This window comes from Aethalodelphis obliquidens, unplaced genomic scaffold, assembly GCF_003676395.1.
Source record: "Aethalodelphis obliquidens isolate GAN/ISIS:26980383/991018 unplaced genomic scaffold, ASM367639v1 scaffold8, whole genome shotgun sequence".
Classification (NCBI taxonomy): domain Eukaryota; kingdom Metazoa; phylum Chordata; class Mammalia; order Artiodactyla; family Delphinidae; genus Aethalodelphis; species Aethalodelphis obliquidens.
Window position 1 is genome coordinate 1728835 of NW_020837952.1, and position 20114 is coordinate 1748948.

Consider the following 20114-nt stretch of genomic DNA (forward strand, 5'->3'; position numbering starts at 1 on the left):
ACTTAATTAACAAGATGACATGATTACTAGTTGTGGAGTGTGTGTGTGTGTGTGTGTGTCGGTGTTCATTTTTAGAGTTGGCTAAAGGGTGTTGGGACTGAGAAGTAGGTTTGTGATGAGGCCATTATATGATTATAGATGGGTCATGTTAGTAAGTGAAGATATCTTTTGTACCTGAAGATGCTGCCAGTGAGGTTACTTCCTGTTGACGTGTATAGAACTGCAAAGACCTGTTTGTAAAACCTACAGTCTTTCCTCTCTTGAGTACATGTGATCTGTCCAGTAGTAAATGATCTGCTGCTGTTTGAAGGCTACCATCAGTAGTAGAGCAATACTTTTCTTTAAATTATCTACTTAGTCTCTGATTACAACATGTCAGTGTGGTCAGCCCACTGCTAGGTCTTCCTGGCTATCTTCTACTGTTACGTTGATTCAGAATGTACGGTAGTGTGTGGTGGAAGTGACTCCTCTGCTCACTTTGGTTATCCTCTTATATCTTTGTAGTAAATTGCCATCATAGCCTACCTTCATATGCTGCACAAGTGCTCAGGACAAGGATCTCATCATTAGAAGCTCCGTCACATTTGATGAGAACAGTGAAACTCGTTTATAACTATGATGAATGACAGGAAATAAAGGTGTTGCAGGACCTGAATAGTAGGTGGCACAGAACCACCACAGACTAAGGCAGCCATTTAACTCAGATGCAAACTTGATGTTTTGTTACGTCTTACTAGTCAGGACACACACACTAGGTTTCTTGAGATGGTTATCTAATTCCTTGTTAAGTTGACAGTACTTTAAACAAAGCTTAGTTGGGTAATCTTTTTCACCTCTGTCTCGATTCAAACGTTGTATTTTATGGAGGTCTTTTTTTTTTTTGGCTGTGCTGTGAGGCTTGCAGGATCTTAGTTCCCCAGTCAGGGATTGAACTCGGGCTCCAGCAGTGAAAGTGCTGAGTCCTAACCACTGGACCGCCAGGGAATTCCCTGGAGGTCTTTTAAAAGTTATTTGAGGGCTTCCCTGGTGGCGCAATGGTTAAGAATCTGCCTGCCAATGCAGGGGACACGGGTTCGAGCCCTGGTCTGGGAAGATCCCACATGCCTCAGAGCAAGTAAGCCCGTGCGCCACAACTACTGAGCCTGCGCTCTAGAGCCCGTGCTCTGCAACAAGAGAAGGCACCGCAATGAGAAGCCCCAAACCGCAACGAAGAGTAGCCTCCGCTCGCCGCAACGAAAACCCAATGCAGACAAAAATAAAATATAAATAAATAAGTTTATTAAAAGAAAAAAAAAGTTCCACCTTCTGGAGGGTGAAGTCTCAGAATTTGGACACAGGTTTAAACCTCCACAGTAAATATTTTAGGGCGATATTTTGAGTATGCAAATATACTGTTTCTCTTAAAAGCTCACCTGTTAATTTGAGCATTCATCAGATCTTGCCTGCAGCAGTTATTACTATGGTATCCTAATTGTTATTTTCTGTTTCTCTCATTACTTCTACATTTATTAATTAGAATTTTTTTGTAAAGAGACTTGTACTTTGTCCCCCATTTATTTATTTAATAATTTATTTACACATTATGGGCTCATGGATATTTATTATTCTTTGGATTATAACACTGTTTACTTTGCTGCTCACTAAATTACTTTAAAAAAAATACCAATTTGCAGTCCTACCAGTAGTTGTAGGTAACGAACTTATACACTTAAAACATTTGCTATTATCTGGTGAATTAAAAGTGTTTTGTGGGCTTCCCTGGTGGTGCAGTGGTTGAGAGTCCGCCTGCCGATGCAGGGGACACGGGTTCGTGCCCCGGTCCGGGAAGATCCCACATGCCGCGGAGTGGCTAGGCCCGTGAGCCATGGCTGCTGAGCCTGCGCGTCCGGAGCCTGTGCTCCACAACGGGAGAGGCCACAACAGTGAGAGGCCCGCGTACAGCAAAAAAAAAAAAAAAGAAAGTGTTTTGTTTTTCTTGATTAAACATGAGGTTGAGTGTGTTTTGTATGTTTATTGACTATATTTCTTTGTAAAATATCTTTTTATGTACTTTGCCCATTTTTTTTTTTTTTTTTTTTTTTTTTTTTGCGGTTTTTGTTTTTTTTTTTTTTTTGTCCTCTCCCGTTGCGGAGCCCAGGCTCCGGACGCGCAGGCTCAGCGGCCATGGCTCACGGGCCCATCCGCTCCGTGGCATGTGGGATCTTCCCGGACCGGGGCACGAACCCGTGTCCCCTGCATCGGCAGGCGGACTCTCAACCACTGCGCCACCAGGGAAGCCCTGTACTTTGCCCATTTTTAAATTTTTTTGTTTGTTTGTTTTATAGAAGTTTTTTATAGTCTGGGTGTTAAGCTTCTGTTAAATATGTTTTTTTCCCTTTAGGAAGGAAATTTTTCCATGTCTCATTTTTAAATTATAAGAGCAATATGCTTATTGTAAAACATGTATAAGGTGAAAAGTGAAAGTCTCCTCACCCTCTCTCCAGTCTCATTCCCCATACATAGCATAGTACTGTTCTTGCCCCACAGGCTAACAGTTTGGTAACTTTCCTTCCAGAACTTTTTCTGTATAGTTGCGGAAACATATATGTATGTGTTGTGTGTATGTACACATATATGTATGTGTATGTGTTGTGTGTGCAAGTGTGTATATATATATAAAAGCATACAGTTTTGATAAAAATCAGATCATAGAATATTAGTTCTTCAATTCTGCTTTTATCGTAGATTTAACAAATCATAGAATCCTAATATGTTGTAAATGTATGTTTCAGTGTCTTTCTCTCACTAGATTATAAGCTCCTTTGTATAGAGACTATGATTCTTCCCCCATTAAGGTATTCTTCTTCTATGTAAATGGCACCGCCATCCAACCATTTGCTCATGCCAGGAACAGTTCATTTCTTTAACAGAGTATCAATATTACTGAGTGCCTGCTATTTTTCTGATCTGCAGGAGTGAACTAAGCATAAAAATCCTTGCCTGCACGCAGTTATACTCTAGTAGAGGAAGGCAGATGTTAAGCAAAGGAGTAAAATGTTTAGTATTTCAGTTGGTGATAACTGGTATTGAAAAGAAAAAACTCAAAACAAAAAACAGGAAAGGAGACAGAGACAATGTGTGAACATGTGACTGTGTGACTGTGTGTGTGTGTGTGTGTGTGTGTGTGTGTGTGTGTGTGAGAGTGAGAGAGAGAGAGAGAGAGAGAGAGAGAGAGAGAGAGAGAGAGCGAGAGCACGGGAAAGACAGAGACTGAAAGGCGGTAAGGGAAAGTCTTGTTGAGAAAATAATATTTGAGCAAAGACTTGAAAGTCATCTTTGATCCCTTACTCTTCCCCATACCTCGCATCAGATCCATCTCCAATTCTTGTTGATTTCATCTTCAAAATGTATCTCAAACCCACCATCAAGTAGGTGGATTGCTTTGGCAGTAGGAGTTTGTGAAAGTTTTCTTCCGTTTTAATATTCTCAGTGAGTAAGGAATCAAAATGCTCAGCTGAGAGTGAGGGTGGGGAGGAGGTGATGGAGGTTTGGAGAGTGTAGAAGGTGTGAACTTGATCGGGAGAGTGTAAGAGTGGCTGCAGCAGGGAAATACTGTATGATTGCCAGGTGTCATTAAGGATCCCTCCAGGTTTGTGGACATGAATTTAAAGTGAGATTAGTCAACATGTTTTTTTCCTCCAGCCACATTCAGCTGCAGGGGTGTATGTTTGGAGTGGATTTAACCAGAGAAAGGTTTTACTCAGATCGTAGAACAAAACATGCAGGGTCAAGGCAATGGAGAATATGTGTAAGAGAGTGATTGTGATAATACACTGTGGAATTTAAACCAGGTCAGGAGGGAAGGGAGGACGTGAAGTTGCCAAGAGATGGTGAAAAGTTGGTATAATCAGTTAATTGAATGTTGTGGTGGGATCAAAAGATGTTGGAATCTGAGTAGGTGAGAGACGGAGCATGGTTATGGAGGCATCATTGTGGGCTGTGTAGGTGAAGGACAAGATCATTGGAAGCAAGGAATTCAAAGAAATGAGATAGGAATTCAAGGAGATGAGTGTTAGAAAGATTATCTATGTGAAATTGAAATCACTGAGAGTTAGGACAGGAACAGTGTTGTGGAGAGTCACAATGTAGGGTTTTCCAGAGGGAAAGAATCCGTAGGGGGACTTCCCTGGTGACGCAGTGGTTAAGAATCCACCTACCAGGACAAGAATAAAGACGCAGATGTAGAGAATGGACTTGAGGACACGGGGAGGGGGAAGGGATAGCTGGGACGAAGTGAGAGAGTGGCATGGACATATATACACTACTAAATGTAAAATAAATAGTTAGTGGAAGCAGCTGCATAGCACAGGGAGATCAGCTTGGGGCTTTGTGACCACCTAGAGGGGTGGGATAGGGAGCATGGGAGGGGGATGCAAGAGGGAGTGGAGATATATATATATATATATATATATATATATACACACACACACACACACACACACACACACACACACACACACATATAGCTGATTCACTTTGTTATACAGCAGAAAGTAACACAACATTGTAAAGTAATTATGCTCCAGTAATGATGTTAAAAAAATAAAAACGAATCCGCCTGCCAATGCAGGGGACACAGGTTCGAACCCTGGTCCAGAAGATCCCACATGCCATGGGGCAGCTCAGCCCATGCGTGACAACTACTGAGCCTGTGCTCTAGAGCCCATGAGCCACAACTACTGAGCCTGTGTGCCACAACTACTGAAGCCCGTGTGCCTAGAGACTGTGCTCTCCAACAAGAGAAGCCACCTCAATGAGAAGCGCCGTGCGCAGCAACGAAGACCTGACACAGCCAAAAATAAATAAATAGATAAATTTATTTAAAAAAAAGAATCAATAAGGTACATCTGTATCTGTATCTATATCTATCTGGAGTAAGGTTTATTATAAGAATTGGCTCATGCAATTATGGGGGCTGAGAATCTGGGGGCTGTAAGCTAGAGACCTAGCAAAGCCAGCAGTGTAAATTCCGGTCTGAGTCTGAAGGCCTGGGACCCAGGAACACTGATGGTTTAAGTCCAAGTCCAAAAGCGGAAGACCGATAGCTCAGCTCAAGCAGTCAGACAGAGAGAGAGAGAGAGAGAGAGAATGAGAATGAATTCTCCCTTCCTCTGCCTTTTTCTTTTTCTTTTATTTGGTACCTCAGTGGATTGGATGATCACCTGCTTTACTCAGTCTGCTGATTCAAATGTTAGTCTCATTTGAAAACACCCCCTCAGATATATCCGGATATGATGTTTAGCCAAATATCTGGGTACCCCGTGATCCAGTCAAGTTGACACATAAAATTAACCATCACAGCCTGGTAATGGGTAATAGAGTTTTCACATGATATTCAAAGTAGAGGTTTTTTAGGGAAGACAGAAGGAGACTAATTTGGAAGCATCAGTGAGGAGCAAGGAGGGCACTCCCCACCCCCAGGTCCAGTGGTATGAGGGGTATGGGAAAAATAACTTTCACTACTTGAGGGCTGCAAGGGAAGTATGGCCTCAGAAGAGAACCAGGTTTCAATTAGGATAAGAAGTTGAAGGGTCCAGAGTAGAGGCTGGAAATGTTGGGCACCAGTGGAAGGGTTTCAGAATTTGGAGAGAGGTGTGTGACACATGGGGACAGAGCAGGGAGTGTGTAGGACTAACTGTGTGGGGATTAGAACATGGGAGATTAGAGATCTGGAAGTCTGAGGTTTCTTTTGATGGACAATATAAAGATAAAGAACATTAAAAGGTTAGGCCTGGTAGATAGCAGGCAGATAGATACTGGAGGTGAGGGTGTGAGTGTTAGGAGGGAGGGACGGGCAAGGAGTCCTGGATCCTGGTGAAGGGCATTCTTTTAAATTTTTAATTAAAAAAATTTAATTTAAAATAAAAATTGTGTGTATTTAAGATGTACAACATGATATTTTGATATACACGGTATATCACAGCAAAGTGATTACTATAGTCAAGCTAATTAACATATTTTCTCACATAGCTAACATTTTTTTGTGTGATGGGAGTACCTGAAATCTACTCTCTTAACAAATGTCCAGTATCCAATACAGTATTACTAACTGTAATCACTATGCTGTACGTTAGATCTCTAGACTTATCCTACATAATTACAGCTTTGTACCCTTTCACCATCTCCCCGTTTCCCCCACCTCCCTGCCTCTCATAACCACCATTCTACTCTCTGCTTCTAAGTATTTGAGTTTTTGAAAAGGATTCCAGATATAATGAGATCCTGCAGTGTTTTTCTTTCTGTGTCTGGCTTATTTCACTTAGCATAATGTCCTCCAGGTTCATCCATGTTGTTGCAAATGGCAGGATCTCAGGAAGGTCATTTTTCTTCCAAGTACTTGGACCCTCTTAAATATCTCTCCATGGTGGGGAGGACTGTTTCACTGCAGGAGTAATGGGTACTCTTTTGATGAATGCTGTTGGCTCTCTCTTGATGACTGCATATTAATGATTTTTGCTTTAAGTCTTATTGTCTAAAATTAATATTAATTAATGAATAATACTAATATTTCTTTTGATTACTATTTGTATAGCATATCTTTTAATTTTCCTTTAAATTTTCTACCTTTCTGGCTCACTTTGCTTTAGATGTATCTTGGTAATCTGTGAATAGTTGGGTTAAAAAAAAACCAGTGTGACAACATTGTAAATCAACTCTACTCCCATAAAAAATTTTTAAAAATCATACAATAAAAAAAATCAGTCTGATAGTCTGTCTTTTGATAAGTTTAGTCTTTTCATATTTAATGTGATTCCTGATACTTTTAGACTTATTTCTGCCATTTTAGTTTATACCTTATTTTTTTTAAACCATGCTGCTTATTTGCTCTCATATATATATTCTTTTTTTCTTTTACTGATTTTCAAGTTGAACATTTTATGTTTATGTATTTTTCTTTTTAGGAGTTAACCCTTACATTTTTAACATGCATACCTGTTGAACTCTAAAATTAGTATCTCTGCCTTCCTGAACAATACAGGAACCTTAGAATGCTTTAAATCCCATTCCTTCTCTCCACTCCAGTCTTGTTTTTTTTTAATATAAATTTATTTTATTTATTTTATTTTTGTCTGCATTGGGTCTTCGTTGCTGCAAGCGGGCTTCCTCTAGTTGCAGCGAGCAGGGGCTACACTTTGTTGCGGTGCACAGGCTTCTCATTGTGGTGGCTTCTCTTGTTGCGGGGCACAGACTCTAGGCGCTTGGGCTTCAGTAGTTGTGGCATGCGGGCTCAGTAGTTGTGGTGCACGGGCCTGGTTTATCCACGGTATGTGGGCTCTTCCTGGACGAGGCCTCGAACCCGTGTCCCCTGCATTGGCAAGCGGATTCTTAACCACTGCACCACCAGGGAAGTCCTGGATCTTTACAACTTTTGCTGATGTTATGTGTGTTGTACTATTTTATGGGTTTGTTTTTTAATGGATGAGGGGACTATTTTATTTATTTATTTTGAATTTTTGAATTTTATTTTTTTATACAGCAGGTTCTTATTAGTTATCCATTTTATACATATTAGTGTATACGTCAATCCCAATCTCCCAATTCATCACACCACCCCCACCCCCACCACTTTCCCTATTTTATGTTTTAATTTGCATTCTCTCCATTGTTAGTAAGTTTGAGCATATTTTAATTTGTTTATTGGCATTTACTTTTTCTCTGTTGTAAATTATTTGTTCATTTCTATGGTTTATTTTCCTATTGAGTTGTTTGTTTTTTTAAATACCTATTTATTTTACTTATTTATTTTCCTTACTTTTTGTCTGTATCAGGTCTTAGTTGTGGCACATGGGGTCTTCATTGAGGCATGCGGGTTCTTTCGTTACGGCGTGCTGTCTCTTCATTGCGGCGCTTGGGCTTCGATCTCTAGTTGTGGCATGTGGGTTTTCTCTCTCTAGTTGTGGTGCGAGGGCTCCAGGGCGCCTGGGCTCTGTAGTGGAGGCGCTCGAGATCAGTAGTTGTGACGCGCAGGCTTAGTTGCCCTGCAGCATGTGGGAGTTTAGTTCCCTGGCCAAGGATCGAACCCACGTCCCCTGCATTGGAAGGTGGATTCTTTACCACTAGACCACCAGGGAAGTCTCGGTTTTGTTTTAAATTGAGTTATAGGTATTAGTAATACATGTGGATACTAATCCTGTGTCAGTATGCATTGCAGTTATTCTCCTAATCTGTGGCTCTTCCTGCCTTGTTTTTTTTTAATAAAACAACTTCATTGAGGTGTAATTGACGTAGAATAAACTACATGTGTTTAAAGTGGACAGTTTGATAAGTTTTGACATATACCTGTGAAACCGTCCATTACCTCCCAAAAGTTTCCTTGTTTCCTTTGTCGTGCCCTTTCTCCCCTACTTCCCTCTCCCCTCCCCCAGGCAATCATTAATCTGCTTTCTGTCACTCGATTGGTTTGCATTTTCTGTTTTATATAAATGGAATCATACTGCATATACTAATTTTTTGTGTATGGGGGTCTGGCTTCTTTCACTCAGCTTAATGATTTTGAGGTTAACCCATGTTTATGGATAGTGTGTATCTATTACAATTTTTTTTTATGCATTCAGTAACCAGCTGATGGACTTTGGATTGTTAGCAGTTTTTAACCACTACAAATAAAAACTGCTGGTGAACATTTGTGTGCATGTCTTTGTATGGACATTTATTTTCTCTTGGATAAATACCTAGTAGAATGGCTGGGTCGAATAGTTTAACTCCTTTAGTTTTTTAAGGAATTGTCAAAGTGCTTTGCAAAGTGGTTTTGTCATTTTTACACCCCTATCAGTCTGTGAGAGTTCCAGTTGCTTCACATTTTTGCCAGTACTTGATGTGGTCAGTCTTTTTAATTTTTAAAAACTTTAGTCCTTCTAATAGTTGCATAGTGGTACCTGATTGTTTTAATATGCATTTCCCTAATGACTAAGGAAGCTGAACTGCTTTTCATGTGCGTCTTTGGTGAAGTGTTTTAAAATCATAAACCCATTTAAAAAATTGAGTTGTTCATTTGCTAATTGTTGTTTTGAGAGTTCTTTATTCTGGATACAAGTCCTTCATTAGATATATGATTTGCAAACATTTTCTATCACTCTGTGCATTATCTTTTCTCATAACAATGTCTTTTCAAAGAACAAAAGTTTTGTGCTTTTGGTGTCATGTCTAAGAAATCTTTGTCCAACCCAAGGTTAAAAAGTTTTTCACTTCTGATTTCTTCTAGAAAACTTAATAGTTTTAGGTTTTACATTTAGATCTGCAATCCATTTTGAATTAATTTTTTTATATAATACCAAACTATGGGTGAAAGTTCATTTTTTGCATATGGATATCTAATTTTTCAGTACCGTTTGTTGGAAGACTGAATTGCGTTTTATCTTTGTCAAAAATCAATTGTCTGTATATGTGTGGGAATGTTTCTGGACCCTCTATTCTGTTCCACTGATCTTTGTGCAAGTACCACATGGTCTTTGATTACTATAACTTTATAATACATCTTGAAATCAGGTATTGTTCACCCTCCAACTTCTTTTTCAAAGTTGTTTTGGCCATTCTAGTACTTCTGCATATTCATATGGATTTTAGAACTAGTTTGTCAGTTTCTACAAAAATGTCTGCTGGGATCTTGGTTGAAATTGCTTTAGCTCTATTCAATCAACTTGGAGAGAATTGACATTCTAACAATATCAAGCCTTCCAGCCCAATAACAAATATATGTCTGTATATATATCCATTTATATAGGTCTTTAATTTCTCTCCACAATGCTGTGTAGTTTTCACTGTACAGATCTTTCACATCTTTTGTCAGATTTATTCTTTTTTTAATTGTTGAGTCTTTTTAAAAAATTTTTGTTGGAGTATAGTTGATTTACAGTGTTGTGTCAGGTGTACATCAAAGTGAATCAGTTATATATATACATATATCCACTCTTTTTTAGATTCTTTCTCATATAGGTCATTGCAGAGGATTGAGTATAGCTCCCTGTGCTATAGAGTAGGTCCTTATTAGTTATCTATTTTATATATAGTAGTGTGTATATGTGAATCCCCATCTCCCAATTTATCCTCCCCCCCTTTCCCCCCAGGTAACCATAAGTTTTCTACATCTGTGACTCTATTTTGTAAATAAGTTCATTTGTACCATTTTTTTAGATTCTAAGTATAAGCGATATCTTATGATATTTGTCTTTGTCTGACTTACTTCACTCAGTATGACAATCTTTAGGTTCATCCATGTTGCTGCAAGTGGCATTATTTTGTTCTTTTTTATGGCTGAGTAATATTCCATTGTATATATGTACCATATCTTCTTTATCCACTCCTCTGTCGATGGACATGGTTGCTTCCATGTCTTGGCTATTGTAAATAGTGCTGCAATGACAGATTTATTCTTACAGGTATTTTTTTTATACTATTTTTTTTTATACTATTTGTTTTGTTTTTTTGTTTCTTTTTGTTTTTTGGCTGCACCATAAAACTTGTGGGATCTTAGTTCCCCAACCAGGGATCAAACCCAGGCCCACAGCAGTGAAAGCATGGAGTCCTAACCACCGGACCGCCAGGGAATTTCCTGTACTGTTGTGTTTTTAGTTTCAGTTTCTGATTGTTTATTCCTAGTTATAGAAATACAATTGATTTTTGTGTACTGATTTTGTATTCTGCAACCTTCCTAAATTCACTTAATCTAGTATAGTTTTTTTGTAGATTTCATCAGACTTTTTCATACAAATAATTATGTCGTCTATGAGTAAAGACAGTTTTACTTATTTCTTTTCAGTCTGGATGCCTTTTAATTCTTTTTCTTGCCTGATTGTGTTGGTTGGAACCTCTAGTACAGTAGTAAAGAGAAGTAGTAAGAATAGATATCCTTGTCTTGTTCCTGATCTTAGGGGGAACCCTATCTTATTTTTAAACCTTCTTTTAAAATGTCTTTTTCAGGTTGTTATATTATTTCTTATTCTTGGGGTGCAGTCTCTGGTGGCTGTATCAGCTGATTTCCCTGTGGGAGGTTTGTTTCTCTGTGTTTGTTTTTTCTTTTTTTCTTTAAACACTGAACTTGGGGATTCCCTGGTGATCCAGTGGTTGGGGCTCCATGCTTTCACTGCTGGGAGCCCAGGTTTGATCCCTGGTTGGGGAACTAGGATCCCACAGGCCACATGGAGCAGCCAAAAAACAAAAAAAACACAAAAAACAAAAAAACTGAACTTAAGTCCTGTGTGTCTCAGATTGTGGAATCATCTCTACTGTACAGTTTTTCATTTGCTCTGTTGTGGTCCTATTTCATTCTTTAGTTCTGAACCTTATTTATGATGAAGTGTCAGATTGAGGTCCTTGTACCATATGTGTAGTGTGAATTTAGACTTCACATCTGTGAATGATGCAGGCCTGGGATCCATTTTCTTCCTGGTAACCTTTTCCATCTCTAGGCGCAGGTGCAGTGCTTGCTGTTCTCTCAGTGAGCTGAGTGTTTCTATTTCCTGTTTCATGGATGGAGTAGACCTTTATGTTTCTTGAATTTATAGCCAGTTCAACTTGTTGGCTTGGCACAGGGACTATGGCCTAGATTCCTTTGCAGTTCGTAGGCATTAAGGCATCTGTCTGGTTTAGATATTCCTGTGTATCATTTGGTTTCAGCTCTGGACTACTGTAATAGCCTTGTTTTTTTTGGCTGGGCCACACGACATGTGGAAACTTGTTCCCCAACCAGGGATCGAACCTGCGCCCCCTGCATTGGAAGCGCAATGTCTTAACCACTGGGCTGCCAGCGAAGTCCCCTGTAATAGCCTTTTAAATGGGCCCCCCAGATTCCACTCTTAGATGCCTAATATCCATTCCCGACACAGTGATCGTTTATTTGATTTAAATTTTAGTGCCTGTGTTGTCACCTTCCTTGGGCACCATTCCTACTCTCTGGTTCCTCTGGCTTTTTATTTTCCCTAATGCCCTGGTCTCCCACTCATGTCAGGGCCTTGTACAAAGGCTGTTCCCTCTGCCTGGAATACTCTTCACCACCACACTCTTTTCCTTGCCATTGCCTCTTCATCTTTGGTTCGTATCTCAGATATCACTGTTGATTTCAGAAGTCTTTCCTGACCCCTCAGATTGGTTCAGGTTTTCCTGTCCTTGTGTATCTCATAGCTTTATTTATTTTTATTTATTTATTTATTTATTTATTTATTTGGTACATGGGCCTCTCACTGTTGTGGCCTCTCCCGCCGCGGAGGACAGGCTCCAGACGCGCAGGCTCAGCGGCCATGGCTCACGGGCCCAGCCGCTCCACGGCATGTGGGATCTTCCCGGACCGGGGCACGAACCCATGTCCCCTGCATCGGCAGGCGGACTCTCAACCACTGCGCCGCCAGGGAAGCCCCATCATAGCTTTATTTTAATGGCATTTATAACAGTTTCTCTCAGATATAAACTGTCTGAGGGTAAGGACTTTGTCTTGCTCATCACTGTATTTCCAGCACTGACAAGAGTGCTTATACAGGTAGATATACAAAAAAGATTGTTCAGTGGATGAATATATTCACTGAGTAATTTCCTCCATTAGACTGTAAGCTTCAAGAGGGAAGGACATTTTATTTTGTTCACTAGAGTATTTCTCAGTGCCTACAGAACCTGGGATATTATAGGTGCTCAATAAACATTTGGTGACTGATGAATTGAATGAATGAGTGAGAAAAGTAGTTTTAAATAAGGATGGAGGCCAGAGTAAGGTCATTTAATAAAGAATTTTATTTGCAATGCTGAGAAGCTTAAATTTTAGACTCCTTGGGGAATTTTAAGCAGGAGAGTGCCATATGCAGGCTTACATTCAATCTAGAAGGATCCCTTCAGCAATTATGTGGAGGGTAGTTGGAACATTATAAACCTATTGCTGTAATATAGGAAAGAGATCAAGCCCTGATATAAGGTAGTTGGAATAGAGAAGACAAATTCAAGGAAATTTAGAAATGCTGTATGTTAGATTAAGATAATGACTGGATTAAGGTAGGGGAAGAAGGGGAAGAATCTAGCATCACTCCCTGAGTTTCTTATTTGGGAGACCACCTAGAGTAGGCACTCTAAGAAGAAGGGCAGGTTTGGGAGTGAATGAATTTAATTGAGGCGTTAATTTTTTTTTAACATGGGAAATCTGGATAATTTTATTGATTTTTGGTAGATTTAGCTGGATTATGGATATTCTTTTTTTTCTCCCTCACACATACTTAATCCTTTATGTATAAATATACAAAACCTACCACCCCTTGTTTTTTAAGAAACTGATTTGAGTTAAGCAGTTCTTTTACTAGGGACATGTTCCATTTGAGTTTCCTGTGGGATATCCAGGTGGAGATGTACATAGGTAATATGGAGCTCAGTTGAGAAGGTCTGTTTCTGTACTATTCCTTATAATTTCAGTTAAAACAACCTGATGGGCACCAACACCCATACATAGGTGCGAACCGGCGTGTCCTTGGGCTTAGAGAGCGGGAGGTTCGGCTTGCGAGAGGGAACCTCTTAGTCGTGTACGGAGAAGGAATGATTTAAAAATGGGTGATGTTGAGAAGGGCAAGAAGATTTTTGTTCAGAAGTGTGCCCAGTGCCATACTGTGGAAAAGGGAGGCAAGCACAAGACTGGGCCAAATCTCCATGGTCTGTTGGGGCGAAAGACAGGTCAGCCTATCGGATTCTCTTATACTGATGCCAACAAGAACAAAGGCATCACCGGGGGAGAGGAGGCGCTGATGGAGTGTTTGGAGAATCCCAAGAAGTACATCCCTGGAACAAAAATGATCTTCGCTGGCATTAAGAAGAAGGGAGATAGGGCAGACTTGATAGCTTATCTCAAAAAAGCTAATGCGTAATCGTTGGCCACTGCCTTATTTATTATGAAACAGATGTCTCATGACTTTTTATATGTACCATATTTAAATTGATCTCATACACTAGAATTCAGATCATGAATGGCTGATGTAATATTTTTGTCCTGATTTAAATAACATTGGCTTGTGGCTAAACGAATATGGTCAGCTTTTTGAATTTTGATAGTAATTGCGGTTCAACAAGTACTATCACTGCTTTCCCTTTCTAAAGAGATGATTAAACTTGAATAAGGAATGTTAAACTTTTCAGGGATATGGTGAAGCCTTCTCAAACCCTATAGGAGATTGGTTTTATATTTAGATTTCTATAACTGATTATATTAATATATTTAAATATTGAGAAGCTCCCTTCACTGTCTCATAGAACAGCAAGAGTCACCTGTGTTTCAAGCTGTGTTCATTTGCCTGTTAAAGCAAGGGCTGAAGATACAATGACAATGTCCACTTTATCTTTTTGGTCTTAACTATGCCAATTTAATTATTTTTATTTATTTATTATTAAAAAACAAAAAACATTATTATTATTATTAAAAAAACAACAAAACCAACCTGATGATTTTGACTTTTTTTTTTATAGTTTTTTTTTTTTTTTTTGGCCGCAAGGCATGTGGGATCTTAGTTCCCTGACCAGGGATCAGGGATCAAACCTGTGCCCCTTGCAGTGGGGGCACAGAGTCCTAACCACTGGACTGCCAGGAAATTCCCTACTTTTTCTGTCTTAGGCAGTTTCAGCATGCTTTGTCTCCCATCTTTGCAAAGCTGTAGCAGATTTTTCTTCCCTTTGTTTCTGTCCTTCTTGTTTGGCCCTTTGCCAGGTAAACTTAAGGGATTGCTGACTTCTGACTCCTGCATTATTCCCATGTCCACATACATTTTCCTCTCTCCTCTCTTTTTCTCAAAGATCATTTAATTTTTTTCCTTTTAGGGTTCTTTTCTTTTATTTCTTTTAAATATATTTATTTTTGGCTGCATTGGGTCTTCGTTGCTGTGTGCAGGCTTTCTCTAGTTGCGGCGAGCGGGGGCTACTCTTCGTTGTGGTGCGTGGGCTTCTCATTGCAGTGGCTTCTCTTGTTCTTCAGTAGTTGTGGCACATGGGCTCGGTAGTTGTGGCTTGCGGGCTCTAGAGCTCAGGCTCAGTAGTTGTGGCGCGGGCTTAGTTGCTCCGCGGCATGTGGCATCTTCCCGGACCAGGGCTCGAACCCTTGTCCCCTGCGTTGGCAGGCAGATTCTTAACCACTGCACCACCATGGAAGCCCTAGGGTTCATTTTTATCAAAGTTATATGTATACATAGCTTGTGGAATCGAATAGTTCTGTAAAGTTTGTTAAAACATAAAATACCTTTTCCCCTTTATTTCCCTTCAGAGGCACTTTTAGAGCTCTTTTTAGTTAATACTTTTTGGTATTTATCTCCATTTCTCTAAATAATATGCTTATATTGCTATTTTGGTACCATCAGTTGTAAGATGCACCATAATTTTATGTACTACTAAAAAAGAGAAGTAGGCCCAAGATGGGTAATCTGTAAGAGGCCCTGCTTAAAGCTGGGAAACTACATGAGAATGTAAATGAGAAGAAGCCCACCACACAGAAGGGGACAGCAAGGCAGCTCACACGTCTCAACCCTGGCATTGTGTAGGAGGGGTAAAAACTTTCTTTGGAATTTGAACTGGTTTTCAGTTTGAATTCATACTACCTATGTTGTACCAAAAACTCAAGCAGAGATTTTTAATTAGAGATTGTTTGATGTTGGTAGTGTCTTAGGCACTTAGAAGAAACAAATAACAGTTGTCATCAGTTGTGTCTGGATTTCAGAGATGTTAAGATATGAAGAAAAAAAAAAAGGCATCTTAGAATCAGTGAAATATGGTTCCATGTGCCAGACACTGTTCTTTCTTTTTCTAGGAGTTTTGCTGTCCTGGAGAGCAGAGAAATGGATACATAGCTGGAGGGGAAACTGGAGTTAAGAGTTGTCTTTTTAAAATGGGAGCAATCATTATACACCTGAAACTAATATAATGTTATCTGTCAATTGTACCTCAAGAAAAAACTAAAAATAAAATGGGAGAAGTAAGAATGTGTTAATACAATGCCAATAGAGATGATCCAGTAGAGAGGGAAACAGTGCTGATGCAGGGTGAGAATGAGGAATGACTGGGCAGTAGGGTTTGGGGTCTGGTATCCAAGTGGAGGCATTGGCTTTAGACAGGAGCAGTCAGTTCATTCACAGTAAATAACAGGAGGGAAGAAAAGGCAAATGGGAACCGGTGGTGGTAGTGGTGGAGATTGCTTCCTGTTTCACTGAGAAAATGGAATGAAGGGCAGCAGCTGGGAGTGAAGATGGAGAGGTGTTGATGGCTTGAGGAGGAAGGAAATGACATGAAATGGACCTATAGGGGGGTGTGGGAGAACGAATGGATAAGGCAAAAGTTGTAGGATTGTCATGCTGAGCTATGAGACCATTTAAAGTCAGCAATTGTGAATTTTAAGTGAGACGGTTTGGTATAGGTGTGTTTGTTTTCATCTTTTTCTTTTCAAAGCCATGTTTGGTTGCTTGTTGCAGGCGTAGCGTAGAGAGACTGTTGTATTTTTTACCATGTTATTAGGGAAAAATTTAAATACACAAAAGAAATAGAGCCCTCATGTACTCATCACACAGCTTCAACACATATTAACTCATGGCCAATCTTTTTTGTTTTTATTTTTTAAAGTCTTTATTGAATTTGTTACAGTACTGCTTCGGTTTTTTTTTTTACGTTTTAGTTTTTTAGCTGCGAGGTATGTGGGATCTTAGCTCCCTGACCAGGGATCGAACCCTCACCCCCTGCATTAGAAGGGGAAGTCTTAACCACAAGACCGCCAGGGAAGTCCCCCAATCTTGTTTTATCTGTTGTCTTACCCACTTCCATCCTTTCTTATTATTTTGAAGCAGTCCCAGACATCATATTTTATGCATAAATATTTCATATTGTATCTCTAAAAAATACGGACACCTGCAAAAAAAATACCATTACCACACCAAAAAAATTTATAATTCCTTAATATCAAATATCCTATCAGTTTTCCAATTTTCAATTGTCTCACTCTCTTTTGGCTTTTGATTTTTTTAATTATTAACTCAAAAAAGCTTCATTTTAAAAATTTAGTTTTCTGACTCTGTGTTTCTGCCTTTAACACTTTCAGAACGATTTTCTGCTCCTCAATAAGAAAAATACGCTTGATCCTGCCATGGACACATTTAGTACACATGGAACCACAGTAGGCCCTGCTGACATGTTTTTTCATTTTAGACAACCTCATAAGAACTTTAGGTCTCACAGCACAAACTCCTAGAAGTTGGCCTGGGTACACGCCACATGTGGATTTTGGGCTTTCCCAACCTTTTTGGTTTGAAGGTAAACAGTTCTATTTCCAGGGGTTTGGGGCAGCCTAGTTTTGTTAGAGGCTGTATTGTAGGATAGTCTACAACGGTATGTCAAATGCCGGACCACTCTAAATGCCTCTAGATACCATCCCTGGAAGAGGAAAAAGAAAGCTATTGTGAGTTCAAAAGTCAGATATGACGTCTCTTGTCTCTTGAATGTCCTAAAGGGTTTAGTTGTTTGACAGGGAATTATATTTAGCAAGGGTAGGTGTTCTGCCAGGCAAGTATGATAAAGTGTGGGAGGGTGCAAAAGTCTGAGATGCAGGAAAGGGAGTGATTGTAATGATGGACCTTGAGCTCTAAGCTGAGGTAGGAAATGACAGGAGAGGGGGTGGGATCAATTGCTTGTAAGTTCTGTTGAGGTCAAAGTGTTCTTGGAGTTGGGGTGCTAGAAGGAGCAGTCTGCAAAAGATGGGAAGTGGTGATTGGAGAGTGGGATGCAGATGAAGTGGAGATCATGGAAGGACTGTAGTTATCATATTGACGAATTCTAGGATATTGACTAAGGGAGTGAGTGGCTAAAGTAGGGTAGAGGACAAGATCATTGCATGTGAGGAGGTCAAGGAACTGAGAGGTCAGAGTATCACAAGAGTCATCTAGGTGAACATTTGAAATCACCTGGAATTATGACAGACCAGTGAGGTAGGAACCAAAAGCTTTGAGGCTTGAGAAGAAGTGACCCAGCTTATCCAGATAAATGTAGCAGAGGGGTGGGGAGGTGGAGGTATGGTCTGACAGGGGCTTTTTTTGGGAAGGAAGAAAGGGGAATAACCTGGAAGCAGAAGGAAGGTACAAGGTGAGTACCTCCTTCTTCTACCCCCAGGCCCAGTAGTGTAACGGGTGTGGGAGAGAAAACAACCACAGATAGGACTGTAGAGAGAGCAGTGGCCTCAGCCGTTAGATTTCAATTAGAGCAAAAAGGTGAAGGGACCATTCAGACAAGAGGTTGAAGATATAGGGGATTTTGCTGATGAGTTCCAGAGGATATGATGGAAGGATTTCAGGAATTGAGGGACGAGTGGGAGAGGGGGCTGGTTCATGAAAGATGATGTACTTAGCCATATGGGGATGAGAGTTGGAGGATTTGGAATGACTCCAGAGTCCTGGGTTTCTTGTAGTGAGTGATATAAGTAGGGTTAGAGATCATAATGAGATTAGTCTTGATGTTTCAAGGCAAATTGTAGTATAAGTAGATGCAGGATAGAGATATGGGAAGAAGCTGCAGGGTAAAAGGGTTCCTTGACTACTGGTGCTGGTGTAGAGGCTGGGGGAATGCAGAACTGGAGCTCTGTTACTTGCTTTCTACTCCTGGGGCCAAAGTGATCTGCAGTAAAAAGCTGTTAATCCATCTCTTCAAAAACTAGAATTCCCTGTTCTATTTCCTGTTGTTTACCTTCCCTGCTTCTATTTTCTCCCCTTTCTTACTGAAAAGTAGAATATTTGGATGTTTTTAGTACCCTATTCTTAAATATCCTACATATCCTGGAAACTGGTAAATGACACTGTTACTAGCTTGCTGGGGAAATGACAGCACGATTACAGTAAGGAAGTGGGGAGGTGTAGCTTTAGAGTTGGAAAGGGAAGGGAGGGAAGAGGTTTCAGGCAGAATTAGCTTTCAATTCCTTCAATTGGGCCAAGGAAACAGAGGAGTTAGAAGAGGGAAAGAGTTTGACCTGTGTCCTGGGAGGGGAGAGGAAAGTACTGTTTGGAAGGAGAGAACAGATCCTGTCAGTACCCAAGGGTCTGTGTCCTGACAGGTTCCTGAAAGACCTGTTGCTGGATGGGAGACTCAACTATTGCTGGATTCACTCATTTCAGTGGACATTTCCTAGCACCTACTATGTGCCAGGCACTGAATTAGATGCTTGGGAGATCATGTGGAACAAGTAGACAGGTTCCTCCTTACCTGGATTTACAGTCTAGCGGGAAAGACAGTTAAACAGAGATTACAGTTTAATGTGAAGGCTCTGATAGAAGTAGTGAGGGCTTTTTGGAAGCCTGTAGAAAAAGCACTGGATCAGTCTCGGGGGTAAGGAGGGGAAGAGTGCAGGTTCTTGAGTTAGTGACATCAGATCAGAGACCTGAAAGATGAGTGGGAATTAGCCAGGCAAAGAGAATAGGGAGGAAAGTTACATGTCCAGTTACATGTTTGCCTCTGCAGCTCCCAAACCTTATCTTAGCCAGGGGAACAGGGCACAGAATAAGCTATTCTGGTCACTGTCTTTATCCCCAATATTCCTGTACAACAGAGGTTGGCAAGCTGCTGCTCATAGGCCTGGCCTGCTGCCTGTTTTTGAATGGTCGGCAAGCTAAGCATACGTAGTTAGCAGCTCCAACTGTAAGCCAAGAATGGTGGCAAAATTCAAACCCAGATGTCTTAGTCCCAAGTCTGTTTTCATTCCACTGATCACATTGTATTATAATTAGTTGTTTATGTTTTTATCTCTCAAGAAGAGACTTGAGCTTGAACAATGGCTTGCTTTTTCTTATATCTACCATTTCTAGCACAGGGCGAGTCCCAAGTAATGTTTATTAAATGACTTTCATGTGTATAATTTTATCTGCTCCCTAACAAATCCTGTGAGAATAACACATACATAAAATTTTCAAATAAATTATGTTTACTCTTTTAAATACCATTTCTTCCATTTTTATTAGCAATATTTAAAAAATATGTCATTTAAAACGTTAATAACATTAAACGTCGCTAAAGATAATTAGGAGTATTTTGTGCTATAACAAACACTTTCAGGAATTGCTGACTTAATGACATATATGTACAGCTGTTTGTTCTTACAGTAAATG

At 40.0% G+C, this 20114-nt stretch overlaps 2 protein-coding genes and 1 pseudogene across 3 annotated transcripts in view; 2 read left to right on the plus strand and 1 right to left on the minus strand.

Moving 5' to 3' along the window:
* SPATS2 (spermatogenesis associated serine rich 2) overlaps window positions 1–20114 on the plus strand; it is a 136268-nt gene that overhangs the window by 5028 nt on the left and 111126 nt on the right. The window lies entirely within an intron of this gene.
* LOC113620414 (cytochrome c-like) lies at window positions 12322–14417 on the plus strand. The gene has a single exon (XM_027106175.1). The coding sequence runs from the start codon at window positions 13554–13556 to the stop codon at window positions 13866–13868; it is 315 nt and encodes a 104-aa protein (XP_026961976.1). The 5' UTR covers window positions 12322–13553; the 3' UTR covers window positions 13869–14417.
* On the minus strand, window positions 17002–17640 carry LOC113621239 (60S ribosomal protein L34 pseudogene; annotated as a pseudogene).

Bases quoted from the DNA above. Each gene is read 5' to 3' on its own strand.
- LOC113620414 (XM_027106175.1), top strand. From the start codon at position 13,554: ATGGGTGATGTTGAGAAGGGCAAGAAGATTTTTGTTCAGAAGTGTGCC.